The 12,955-nt window shown below is 40.0% G+C and overlaps 1 protein-coding gene across 4 annotated transcripts in view; it reads left to right on the top strand.

Moving 5' to 3' along the window:
* Window positions 1–803: 803 nt before the first annotated feature.
* TPD52L2 (TPD52 like 2) overlaps window positions 804–12,955 on the top strand; it is a 28,559-nt gene continuing 16,407 nt past the window's right edge. The window contains exons 1-4 of one of the 4 annotated variants that reach the window (XM_027849700.1): window positions 804–961; window positions 5,952–6,094; window positions 9,017–9,165; window positions 10,350–10,409. In XM_027849700.1, coding sequence (XP_027705501.1) covers window positions 943–961; window positions 5,952–6,094; window positions 9,017–9,165; window positions 10,350–10,409 — 371 coding nt within the window. In that variant the 5' untranslated portion in view covers window positions 804–942. The remainder of the gene's footprint in view (window positions 962–5,951; window positions 6,095–9,016; window positions 9,166–10,349; window positions 10,410–12,955) is intronic. The other 3 variants (XM_027849706.1, XM_027849711.1, XM_027849718.1) reach the window with 3 other exon arrangements.

Genomic DNA, 12,955 nt, shown 5'->3' with positions numbered 1-12,955 from the left:
AAGCAAGTATGTGATAGAGGCACATTAATTCAAATTAAATTCAAAAAGCTTTTTTTTTTTTTTTTTTTTAGCACCTATGTTCAAGTTACTGTGATAGGGACACTAAAGAAAAACAGGGCCTGCCCTCAAGAAGCTAATGTTGTTTACTGGACTGAATTAAAAATATCTTCCATTTCTTAGCAGTGGGATCCCCCAAATTCCCATAGACCTAAATGATCACCAAGACCATTGTCAAGACTGAGGGTAACAAGACCCCCAAGGAAAGACATGGTCGGTCTGCAGGTATGGAACCAAGCAGAGAACTTGGAGGATGATAACCTAGACTGACGGCGGCGGGGGGCCGGGAAGACAGGTCTGGTGAAGTCTGGAAAACTTTCGGGCTAGCCCCGCCGTGGGACTTGGGGGGGACTGCTCGGGTTGATGGGGCCTGGAGGAGGAAGACCAAGAGTTGAACGAATCAGACACAAGGCAAAATGGCAGAGTGAGGTTTACTTTTAGGCTTAGGCAGCTGACCACAGAAAACTGGATATAAGACAGACGCAATCCAACACTATGGCGTCCTCCTCCTCCCCACACTCCCCTCGTCTCCAGTCCTTCCTGCCTTTCTAGGCCGAAGCACGCTTATCTCAATGGTGAACCCGAACTGGGCCGGACTCTCCCAAACCCCACCTGCCTTGCCCCGTCACGTGACCAGACACTCGCCTATCAGAAGGACGGAGTTGGAGTGCGGACGTGGCCGGAGGAAACTCTCATTGGATGGTTCCGGGGGAGGGCGGGGCCAGGGCTAAGCGGGGTGGGGGGGGCCCCAAGGGGAAGTGAGTGAGCGCGGCTGGGATTACGTGCAGTGGTGGCGGCTGCAGCGGCTCCGAGTCTTCTGGACGCCGAGTGGAAGCGACGGACACTAGGCTTGGCCTCGGCACTTGCCCAGCATACGGCCCGGACATGGATCCCGCCAGCCAAGGTAGCCGGGGCGGGAGGAGAGCAGGGACGGAGCCACTGACTGACCGACCGACCGACTGACTGACGGACAGACAGGCCGTCCGGCCCCGCCTCTGGTCCAGCCCGCCCCTCCAGGCTCCGCCCCCGGCCCCCTGGGCCCTTGACTCCTCTCTACACTCCCCGGTACCCGCCCCTCACCTTAGTCCCTTCTGCCTAGATAGCCCCGTGACTTCCTGGCACGTATGCTGTCCCTCCCTCCCCTCCGCCCCCATATGTGCTCCTCCATGGTGTCCCCATCGCCCCGTATGTGCCCTTCGATGCCCCCCCCATCGTTTTCTTGGTCGACCCCCATTTCCTTGGTAAGCCCACCCCCAGCCTCCCCAGTCTCTCCTATTGGGTTCCCCTCAGAATCCCACCTCCCCAACATCGGATGGGGATCCGTCTGTCAGCTCTTGGCCCTTGGCCATTTCCCGTGTCCTGTCATCCCATCCTTTCTAGCTCTTACTTCTCTGGATCAACTGCCCGCCCTTGGCCCCCCCCCAAAAAAATCAGGTAACCCAAAATAGAAGAGAACGCTGGATTTGGAATTAGAGGACCTTGCTTTTTTCTTTTTCTTTTTCTTTTGTTATTTCATTCTGCCTCTTAGCGGTCAAGTTTCCCAGCGCTTCTTTCATTTGTAAAATAAGCAGATTGGATTGGACAGTTTCCTTCCTGTTCTGAACCTATGATTCTTAAAATCACCGGGAACATTTTCCATCCATTTTCTGGAACCCTCTTTGGTTGTTTTCCTTCTTTTCCTACCCCGTATCCTCCATGGGAATTCCTGTTCAGTTTCTCTCAGCAACTTGCTAGCAGCCCCTTTCCAGTGCCTTCATTTCTTCCTTGCCCAGCCTCTGGGAGTGGCCCTTGAGTCCTTTCCATCATCTTCATTCAGTAAATATTTATTAACTAAGGAACTACATTTAATGATGCATATCCTCATTTTTTATCACCTCTTTGTGCTGCCCCCAACTCTCTTAAGTTTCCTACCCCACAATGTCTTCATCTTCTTCAGTCTCCCTCTCAGAGGTTTCTCCTACATCTTGTATTTTTCTTAGACCTCTCTCTTGCCTTTTTCTTAGTATTTTTTCTTTCCTGCCCTTCTTTCCAGCCTCAATCCTCTTTCAGCTCTCCTTACCCTTTGTCTTCCAAATTTTAGCCTTCTTACTCTTCCATACCTTCTTCCATGTAAACTTCTCCAACTTCAATTGCTTCACTTCCAGACTCCCTTAACCTCCCCAGATTCCTCATGGCTCTCTCCCTCCCACCGCTTTTTCAGGCCATTTTCATGTTTCTTTCCCTGACATCTCCCACACAGGAATTTCCTTCCTTTCTCAACACTCCCCTTTCTTCTTTCACTGATATTTGGGGATCTTGTTTAAATGTGTCTCTCTAGTTGGTACTCACCATACAGAATCAGATTGTAGGGTCAGCATCCAGGATACTGTTGAATAATCACCGTAACTCTTTTCACTTTTATTGTGTTATTCTTTCCCTACTCAGGTCCTCAGTGGGCATTTTCTTGGCCTACCTTATATCTCTTCTTAATGTGGGTGTCTGGTGTTACCTGAGGGAGGCTAGGAGGAGGTGGCAGTTGGCAAAGCTGGTGGGTCAAGTTGTAATACTGACACACCTAATCAGTCTGTTTGAGGAAAAGCTTCTTCAGTGGTGTTTCAGTGGCATGATAAGAGAAATGTGATAAGAAATCTGAATCATTAAGGTTTGGAGTAAAATAATTTCAGGGATTTCAGAATAGAAAGAATGTTTTGCGTTTTGACAGATATGTAATTTGGATTGTTTACAGTATCACTGGGTTTAGGTTGCTTGTTTTTAGTTTGACATCTGTTTCTTTCAGTGGAAGTTTTTATAATTTGATGATGATTGTTGTGGGGAAAGTATTTCTTGGTTTCTATTTTTTTTAATTACTGCACTCCTCCCCAGGGTATGGTTTTCTAAAATAAAATTGATGAGTAACAATTGCAGCAAAATTCAGGTGTTCATTTACCTTAAGGGATACCACAGCAGATAAAAATGATTAAGCAAAAGAATATGAACTAAACAGAATTTAAGTTCAGAATCAGTACTATTTTTAAAAAGAGGACATTTTTCATTCAACAGTTATCTACTGAGCACCTATGCCTGGGGCTCAAGGCCCAAAGCTAAGTACTACTAGGTGAATAAAACATGTTCCTTGACTTTAAGAATCTTACAGTCTGCTATAAGTTTTGCTTTTAAAAGGAATGCCTTTTTTATTTTAAATTTTAAATGATGTACATTGTGCTAGGAAAAGGTTTTGTTATTAATTTGTAATTTTTAGTGTAGTAATACTGAACAATAATGTTCTAAGAAGTGAAATAAGCTACATTTCTGTGGTATCATCTAGATTTCTAGAGTATAAAGTATAGAGGAATATATGCTAAGAAGAGAGGTCAGATCTCATTCAATGCAAGAAGTTTAAACTTGATATGAAAAGTAGTGTAGCCCTAGATGTAGTCAGTCCACAGCTAGCATTTATTTAGCCCCTGCTTTGTGCCAGGCACTGTGCTAAGCACTAGGGATTCAAAGAAAGGCAAAAACACTGTCTCGGTCCATGTGAGTAAGTAATTAACACAAGATATATACAGAGTAAATGGAAAGTAATCCGAGAGGGGAAGGCATTAGCAACTGGAGGACGAGGCCTCCTGAAGAAAGTGAGGCTTGAGCTGAGTCTTGAAGCCAGAGAAACTAAGAGTCAGCGAAAAGGTACAGAGTTGGGAGTATTGTATGTGAGGAACTGCAGGTAGACCAGAGAGTACCTGGAAGGGAGAAAAGTGTAAGAAGGCTTTGAATTAGAAACAGAACATTTTACATTTGATGCTGGAGGTGATAAGGAGCCATCGGAATTTACTGAGTAAGGTGTTGGCATGGCCAGACCTTTGCTTGAGGAAAATCGCTTTGACAGCTGAGTGGAGGACTGATTGGAGTGGGACACACTTGAGGCAAGGAGACCAGTTAAAAGGCTAGATCAGTGAGTTGTGATCAGTACTAAAGTAGTGGTTGTGTGAGTGGAGAAAAAGTGACATGCTGTCACATATGAAAGATGTGATAAAGGGAGAAATGTTAAGATTTGACAACAATTAGATATATGGGTTGAGTGAGAGTGAGGAATTGAGGATAACCCTGAGGTTCTGAGTTTGGGGGCCTGGGAAGATTGGGAGAGCCCTTGACAGTAATATGGTAGTTTGGAAGAGGGGATGGTTTTGGGGAAAAGGTAATGATTTCTGTTTTGGACATAGTGATTTTGAGATGCCTATAGGATATCCAGTTGGAAATGTTCAGAAGGCAGTTGGTGCTTTGGAATGTAACAAAGGAGAGAGACTTGAGCTGGATGTATAGATCTGTATAGAGATGGTTATTGTTTGCTGATGAGCTCACTGAGTGAAATAATGTAGAACAAGGGTTCTTTTTTTTTTTTGAAAGTTTAAAAAAAGTATGCTTTTATCTGTTTAGACACTATCAGTTCTTTCTCTGGAGGTGGGTATAATTTTTCATCCTAAGTCTTTTCAAATTGTCTTGGATCATTGTATTGTTGAGAATAACTAAGTCATTCACAGTTAATCATCATACAATATTGCTGTTACTGTATACAATCTTCTTGTTCTGCTCATTCCATTTTGCATCAGTTCATATAAGATTTTCCAGGTTTTTCTGAGTGTCTTGCTCATCATTTTTTATAGCAAAATATAATTCCATCACATATAACACAACTTATTTAGCCATTTCATAACTGATTGACATCCTCCCAATTTCCAATTCTTTGGCGCCACAGAAAGAGCTGCTCTAGTTGTTTTTGGTTTTTTTGTACATATAAGTCCTTTTCCTTTTTTTTTTTTTTCCTTTTATCTCTTTGGGATACAGACCTAGTAGTGGTATTGCTAAGTCAAAGGGTATATACAGTTTTATAGCCCTTTGTACATACAGGGGTTCTTAACCTTTTTTATGTGTCATGAACTAGTTTGACAGTTTGGTGAAGCCTAGGGACCCCTGCTTAGAAGAATGGTTTTTAAATGCATAAAGTAAAATATGTAAGGTAGCAAAAGAAACCAATGATATTAGAGTACAGCTATTAAACTGTTTTTTAAAAGTCATGGACCCCAGGTTAAGAACGCTTGGTGTAAAAGGAAAAGAGAAGAGGACCCAGGACAGAGCCTTGGGGGATATCCATAGTTAATGAATGGATATGACTTGGATGAAGAATGAGCAAAGGAGATAGAATGAGCATTCAGACAAATGGGAAGTGAAACAGGAGAGAGCAATGGCCTGAAAATGCAGGGAGGAGAGTGGATCCAGAAGGAGGAGATCAGCAGTATTAAATGTTGCAGAGAGGTCAAGAAGGAGGAGGATTGAGAAAAACCCTTTGATTTGGCAATTAAAAAATCATCGGTAACTTTGGAGAGAACAGTTTCTTTCACCTCTTCCACTTTCTGCTCACATAATGCCCAGTGAAGTCCCTGAATATAGGACATAACGTGATGCTTGAGCTAATCGGATTTAGTTTTGCTGACACCCTGCAATGGCGGTATCATTGTCAGGTGCTTCTTGTATATAATTCAAGTATGTGTGTTCGTAGATGAGTTCCTTGGAATGGGAAGCTGGGAGTGCTTATTGTCATATGAAATTCCTTCATTTTGAACAAACAAACAAAAAACCCTACTAAAACTTGTTGCCTTGTTTGTAGTGAGGATTTTGCCATCTCAGAGTTTAAACTTGATAGAACTTTCACACGGAATACCAAAGCTGAGTGTTTCTGCCTCATGCTTGCCTTTTTGAAACTTAACAGCACAATTGGTGTTATTTCCCATTTGGTCTTTTCCTAGCCTTCCCCATCCCCACTCTTCCCACCTTTCCTTTCCCTCAGGGAGATCTTTGTTATCTAAAGGTCTTACCATAGTTGTTAATTTGTTTTCTCTCATCCTATTTCTTCTTACTGACAGATATCAACTTGAATTCTCCTAACAAAGGTCTGCTATCAGATACCATGACAGATGTGCCCGTGGATACAGGGACTGCCAGGACCTCCATTCCTGAGGGCCTGACAGAGGCAGAGGAAGAAGAGCTCAGATCTGAACTCACTAAGGTAACAAAGTGTTTTCTTTGCTCAAAATTAATCACAGCCTTCTTTCATTAAAGTTTGTAAGAGGAAGGGGTGCTGTAGTATACTTATAAAATGTTAACATGATGAGAAATCATACTGTAATTGAAATCTGCTGAGATTGCCCATTCTAAATATGGTTGACTGTTATTATTGCACCTGTTAATAGCCCATGTTTGTATAATGTTTTGCCGTTTACAAAGTACTTTACTCACAACAAGTTTTGAAGTACATAGTACAGATACTACTCTTCCTATTTTATAGATAAGGAAACTGAAGCTCAGAGAGATGTGACTTGTCCATTAGTCACAGCTGGTAGCTGAATTGGGGGCTCAGGTTTTCCTTTCTTTCAGGAGCCTCAGAAGCCAGTGATTTGGTAGACCTGATAATAATATTGGGTTTATATCCTTTTCCCTGATGACTTTTTGTTATGGTTTTGACTTTGATGATGAATTGGCATGGCAAGAGACAATTGTTTAAATCTTGAACATGATTAAGGGAAGGCAAGGCTAGGATGATAGCAGGCACTTTAAAGGTTTTTCCCCCCCCCCCCCCCCCAAATTAGACCTGTGGTTTCATTCTTTTGGAGAACTTCTGGTGAGGAATCTTCTACCAATTCAGAACTGCAACTGAGAGTCTTAGAGAGTTGCCTAGGGACACTGAGAGAGAGGTTAAGTGACTTGCCAGAACCACAGAGCCAGTATGTTTGAAAGATAGAACTTGAACCCAGGTCTTTCTGACTCTGAGATTGACTCTCTAGCTGCTATGCTAGGCTCCTCTTAGAGATTATTAAAGAACTTATTATCAATTAACCTGTTTCAACAAGATTGAGGACCTGTTGGTATAACTTTTATGCATATTAACTACTAAAATGATATTTTGTTGTTGCCATTAAACTTCTTGTGATATAAGGTTAAAACTGATAAACTTAAGATGGTGGGATACAGAGAAAGAAACTCACTAAACATTTTGGCAGGCTTATTGTAATTAAAAGTGTTAGTATAAAGTTGCTCAGGTTATGGTATGTTTCACCCCATACTAAAACAAGGGGCAGAGGTGGCAGTACTTTTGCTCCGTCTTAAGGGATATCTTTAAGATCAAACATATTTTGGTATTTAGAATCCAACTTAAGGGGTTGAATAGACTGTTAATATACATAAGCTTCAAACACCAGTATATCAACTTTCATATTGCTGAGGAAAATGCAACAATTGTTTGTAAGTTGGAAAAAGCTTAAGGGAGAACAGGCTGTGGTCCAAAGGAATTGATATTTTTCATTTTGTTCAGAATACCTTAAGGAGTTTATAAACCAAACACTGAGGTCCAGCTCACAGTGGGATTATTAGGTGAAGGAATTGTTCTGTCACTTTCAAACCCCAATTTGAATGGTCTAGATAATTAGCGAATGTACCATAAACCCTGTTAGTATACCATAAATGGACTTGTCAGTCCACATGTCTTCTCAGTATTATGATTCTTAGGGTTTCATAGTCATTTCTCTAGTACGGATTTCTGAATATTCTACAAAGCTTCTGTTTCTAGGTCTTCTAATAATGTGGGATGACTTCTTTGTTGCTATTATTAAAATTGCATCTAGATTTGTAAATGAGAAATTAGTCAGTAAACAGAATTATTTCTCTTTGACCTTCCTGATGCTACTTCCTATTGACTTTGACTCACAGACTGAAAGTTAGAACAGTTGCAAGATTTAGTGACCCAGTTTTGTTGCCAAATGTTCAAATGACAGGTGGTAGCTTGATATTATTATACTTGGTAGCCTTGTATGATTATATGAATTTCAGCACATTGTTATTTCATAATAAATTTTTATTAATTATTTTTGTTTTTAAGTCATGTACATTTCCCAGTATATCCCCTAAACCAGCTTCCCAGAGACAGAGTGGCATTGTGGATAAAGAGCTGGCCTTGAAGTCAGGAAGACTTGGGTTCAAGTCCCACCTTTGACACATACAGGTTATGTGACCCTGGCAAATGACTTAACCTCTAAGTATTCTAGGCAACTCTCTAAAACAAGTTTTTAACTTAGGGTCTGTGAACTAGGTTTTTTTAAAATATTGTGATAACTATTACAATATATAAAATTGGTTTCCTTTGTGAATTTATATATTTTATGTACCTAAAAATATTGTTCTGAGAAGGGGGCTACAAGTTTCACCAGACTGCTAAATGGGTCCATAACAAAAAAGATTAAGAACTGCTTAAAAACTATGAATTTCAGAGAAGGGATCAACATGTGTTGGTAGAGGGAATTTTCTCATCTGGAGGTCCCCTATAGCAGTGAAATCATTGGTCCAGTGCCTGTCCCTCTTGTTATCTCTCAAAGAATTACATTATTAAAACAATAATGAGGAATTAAGTACAACTAGAAATGGGCTAGACTCAAGTCTCTATTATAGGGAGGTAGAAGCCAAAGGATAATTTTCAGAAAAAGGAATTTTTAAAAACAGTAGTGTACATTAGACCTGAGCCATTGCAAAATCTAACTAAATCAAGGAAGTAAGTAAGGCTTTGTAGCCAGTGAGGGTATTAAAATATATAACTATAATGCATTTTAAATGTTGAGTTCCAAGCCTAGGATGAATATTTTGCTTTTAGGGGCCAGTTCTATAGCCTGTTGAATAGGTTGAATTAGTCTTTACTGGAGATGCAGAGGCAATATGGTGTAGCAGAAAGAGCAGTAGATTTGAGGTCAAGAGAACTGGATTCAAATCAGTGATTAGTAGTAACCTTGAGCAAGTCACTTAGTCTTTCTGAACTTCAGTTTCCTCATCTACCCACCTAACAAAGTTGTCATGAGTAAAAATATTTTGCAAAGCTTGAAATGCAATAGAAATATGAGTTGTGATTGTTGATCATACGGTAATAAACATTTTTATTATTTTGAAGGTGGAAGAAGAAATTGTTACATTACGACAGGTCCTGGCAGCCAAAGAAAGACACTGTGGTGAGCTGAAGAGGAAGCTGGGCCTGACTCCCTTGGATGGACTGAAGCAGAATCTTTCAAAGAGTTGGCATGATGTTCAGGTCTCCAATGCGTAGGTTTCCCTTTGACTCTCTTTTCACTTGTAGGTACAGCTACCTTTTTGAAATGTACTCAGGAATTGGCCATTCTTTCTGCCTTTCTGTCAGAGTGCATTAAGTTTTTGGTGATAAGGGATAAAATGTGTCTGTTTAGTAAAAGTATGTCAAGGATGAGTGCTGGAATTTAGGAAATATTTTAATTATCCAAATATGGAGCTAATAACTTTTCATAATTTTGTTTTTAAAGATAGAAGAACTAACTAGATTTTCATGTAGAAATTAAAAGAGAATGACTTTCAGGAATTCGTAGTCCAGGGTACTAATTCATTTTCCCACAGGGATTGAGTTTTTTGATGGCACATATAGTATGGTACATATTGAAATGCATACATTTTCTTAACATAAGAACTTAGTCACATAATTTTGGAATCTCCAACGCAATAACTATTCTAGTCCTCTAAAATACATATCTATTTTGGCCTGTCAAACTAAGGCAGTTCATTTGAAGAACTACAGATTTTCAAAGAAGGTGGGGAATAGGAAAGCAGTTCCGACTTTTCATTATAGAACTCATTGTTCTAATTTCTCGGTTCCTGTTAAAACCAATAGCCTGGAGTGGGGGAGGTGGTCGGGGGTGAGGAGGGAATGTACTGTGTGAACCAGGTTTCCCCTTACTTAAGAAACTATAGCCCTGTGTAGAAACTGGCACTTCACATGAACCATTCTAACACAAAGCAGTTCTAATTCCTGAGAATTGCAGTGTTTTAAGAACAGGCATGTAAGTTGTCAGGTACATGTGGTTTTAAGGCTTGCTACTAACCATCAGTTCTTCTCTTTCCTGATTCTCCCCAAACATCTATACGTGAACCTCATTATTTAATGATAACTATGTATATTCAACATGTTAGAACTAAAAAGGAACTTTTATCATTTCTTCTGGAGTCATTTCTTCTAGAGCCTTAATCTGGTTTCACATGGCCTTTTAGTTCAGGGTCACACAGCATATACTAAACAGCCAAACATCACTAAAGATAAAGGATAGAACTATTGCATCGTGCATGATGAGGGTGCCAAGCTGTGGGTGGCTATTTTCTAATGATCTCTGATTCTTTGCTTTCTCCCCTGCTATTTATATGCAATTTCAAACCCAATTTGGAATCTTGATTTAGAAATTCACCACCAGAATTTCTGTTTCTAGCTATGTGAAAACATCTGAGAAACTTGGAGAGTGGAATGAGAAAGTGACACAGTCTGACTTGTGAGTTCATCTGGCCTGTCAGCACCACTCTGCCCCCTTATTGTTCCTATCCTGTGCTTTTCTTTCAGGTGGCAGGGAGGGCTTTGTGCTTGGGGTAAACTTTTGTTTGGTATTTGATGACTAATTGGGTATTTTTTCCCTCTCAGTTATCAATCTTGACTTTTGCAAATCAGGGTGCAGTAGCTATGAGAAGTTGTACACATTTACCAGACCAGCTCTTCACCATAATTGGATGACATTATCAAGATAATTAAAGTACTCTTAACTTCTCAAAACATTTTCCCCTTGCCTGGTTGTTTAGCAAACATATATTAAACACCTACTTTGTATGGACTGTTATGTGGAGCAGTAGGGAAGAGCTAAAGTTTAGATAAAGCCTAGTCACTAATGTCCCTTATGGAGTGATCATAGTATGATAGTTTTAAGTTAAATCAGGTATTTTGGCTTTGATCAGTCTGTTCTCACATATGACTTTGAGGCTTAGTGAGATGTCCCTTAAGGTCATTGGAAAGAGTGTTATATCATATGGAAACTTAGATTTTAGGGACAGAAACTGAATAAGTTACTAGTACAGGACAGTTAGTTCTATACACAGAGATCCTTTTATTTGAAGTTTTCTATCAAGTCAATAAAGATATGGAGGCTCTAATCTAGCTAGAATTTTTTTTATAGAGAGGAAGGGCAGGAAGTACTTTTTAAGTGTTTGCTCAGCAGGACTTTTCCAGGTCTTGTTTTGAAGGAAGTGTGACTCTAGCCATCAGAAAACATGAGCAAAAAATTCCTGTGTTTGTGTTCCCTAGCACAGCAGAGTACAGCTTAACTGGAAGGTGATGGAAGTCCATTATCTTGAGCTCAGCTTGGCTACAGCTTTGTACTTTGATTTTCCCATAGGAGCTGTGTCTTGTTGTCCTGGTGGTTTGGATCTCACACCCGCAACACTCCAGTAATATTGGTGCTTTCCTTTAGGACTTGCAATAGAAGTTTTAATGTCATGTTAAAGGCTCTGGGATCCAAGATGCTTTGGATATAAGGCAAATTTATCACGGCAGATAATCTGAAAAGGATTAAACTTAAATTTGATTAGTTTAGGTAGTTATATTCCCTGGGGTAGGAATGGGGTCATAATTTATCTAATGTAACCATGGCTGGGTGGAGAGGGAAAATTGGCCTCTGGAGAAATCAAAATTGGAATCTAGGGAAGCATAAAATGAATAGGTAGTACAATGGATAGACTATTGGACTTGGAGTCAGGAAGACCTGAGTTTGAATTCGGCCCTAGACACTGTGTCTAGACACCTGTGTGATCCTGGGCAAGTCACTTAACCTCACTAAGCCTCAATTTCCTCATCTGCAAAATAAGTTATTAATAGCACTTACCTCACAGGGTTGTCACGAGGATCAATAGAAATAATAAAAATGGTAGCTATTATGGGTGATGAGGTATACATGAATGGAGATTCAAGCTGGGAAGGTCATTACTGAAGAGGAAGGGAAGACTCATGCCGTGTTGGAGAGCCACCTATATGTTTACCTTAACCTGTCTCCTTAAAACTTCTGGGCTTTTATGGTGGCTACATCTGTTCCCTTGCCCTAAGCTGACATGTTGGTGAGGCTGGCTCCCTTCAGATTCAGCTGTTCTGGTAAGGGCCATAGCTTAATTGAGAGTGGAGACTTAGAGGGCAGAGCAGACTTTGTACCAGTTGAAGGTATTTCTAAGGTTACTATTAATAATTACCATAAAATTGTCCTTTTTCTCTAGTCCTCAAAATACTTAGAAATCTTATTTTTTACTGTGAGACAACTAGTGGTAAGTTGGACTGGTCCAGTACACTGGGTAGGGAAATAGGGGCAGAGAAGTTGGAGTTGGCATCCCCCAAATCCTTTAGTAACACAGCTGTGGAAGTCAAGAGTAAGATGGAGATGAAATCCTAATGTAATGAAAAATTTTAAACACAAAATATTAATACCACCATTAAAAAATTTAGCTTGGTTGATGTCAGTTAACTGGAGAAACCTAGGAAACTTGACTTTTGAATTTCCTATACCAAAATGAAGAAATCCAAGTGTGTGTTGTCCAAAACTGATAATTGATAAGATTATATGTTTTACTAGAGGTATCATATCATGGTAGGCTTGGGATTTTTTTTTGGGAGCAGCTGTATCTTGTAATATTTAACTAAGCCTTATATTCCAGTGGGAAAAGACTATTATTTTAATATTTTAGTTATGTTGGGGGGGCATAAACTTGGTATCTTAAAGGATAAATGCTCCTGCTATGTATGAATTAACTACTAATTTTTGATGACAGAGAGAATTATAAAGGTGATTTCAAAACCCAGAATTTGCTGCTAGAATATAGAAGGAAAATATGCTCCCTGGGATTGGATCTGCTTGAAACATTGATGTTTGCTACCCCAGTAAAGCATAGTACTTGGAAGTACTTAGTTGATACCTTCGTCAGGCAACTTATAGTTGGAGAAAGATTAAATTGCTCTAGTTAAGCTTGAATGTCTATACCCATTATTTATTTAGTTATAGGGAGAGTG

Source organism: Vombatus ursinus, unplaced genomic scaffold (genome assembly GCF_900497805.2).
Source record: "Vombatus ursinus unplaced genomic scaffold, bare-nosed wombat genome assembly UNPS02000580.1, whole genome shotgun sequence".
Lineage (NCBI taxonomy): Eukaryota > Metazoa > Chordata > Mammalia > Diprotodontia > Vombatidae > Vombatus > Vombatus ursinus.
Note: the sequence above shows the minus strand (reverse complement) of the source record. Positions and strands in the feature narration are given on the sequence as shown.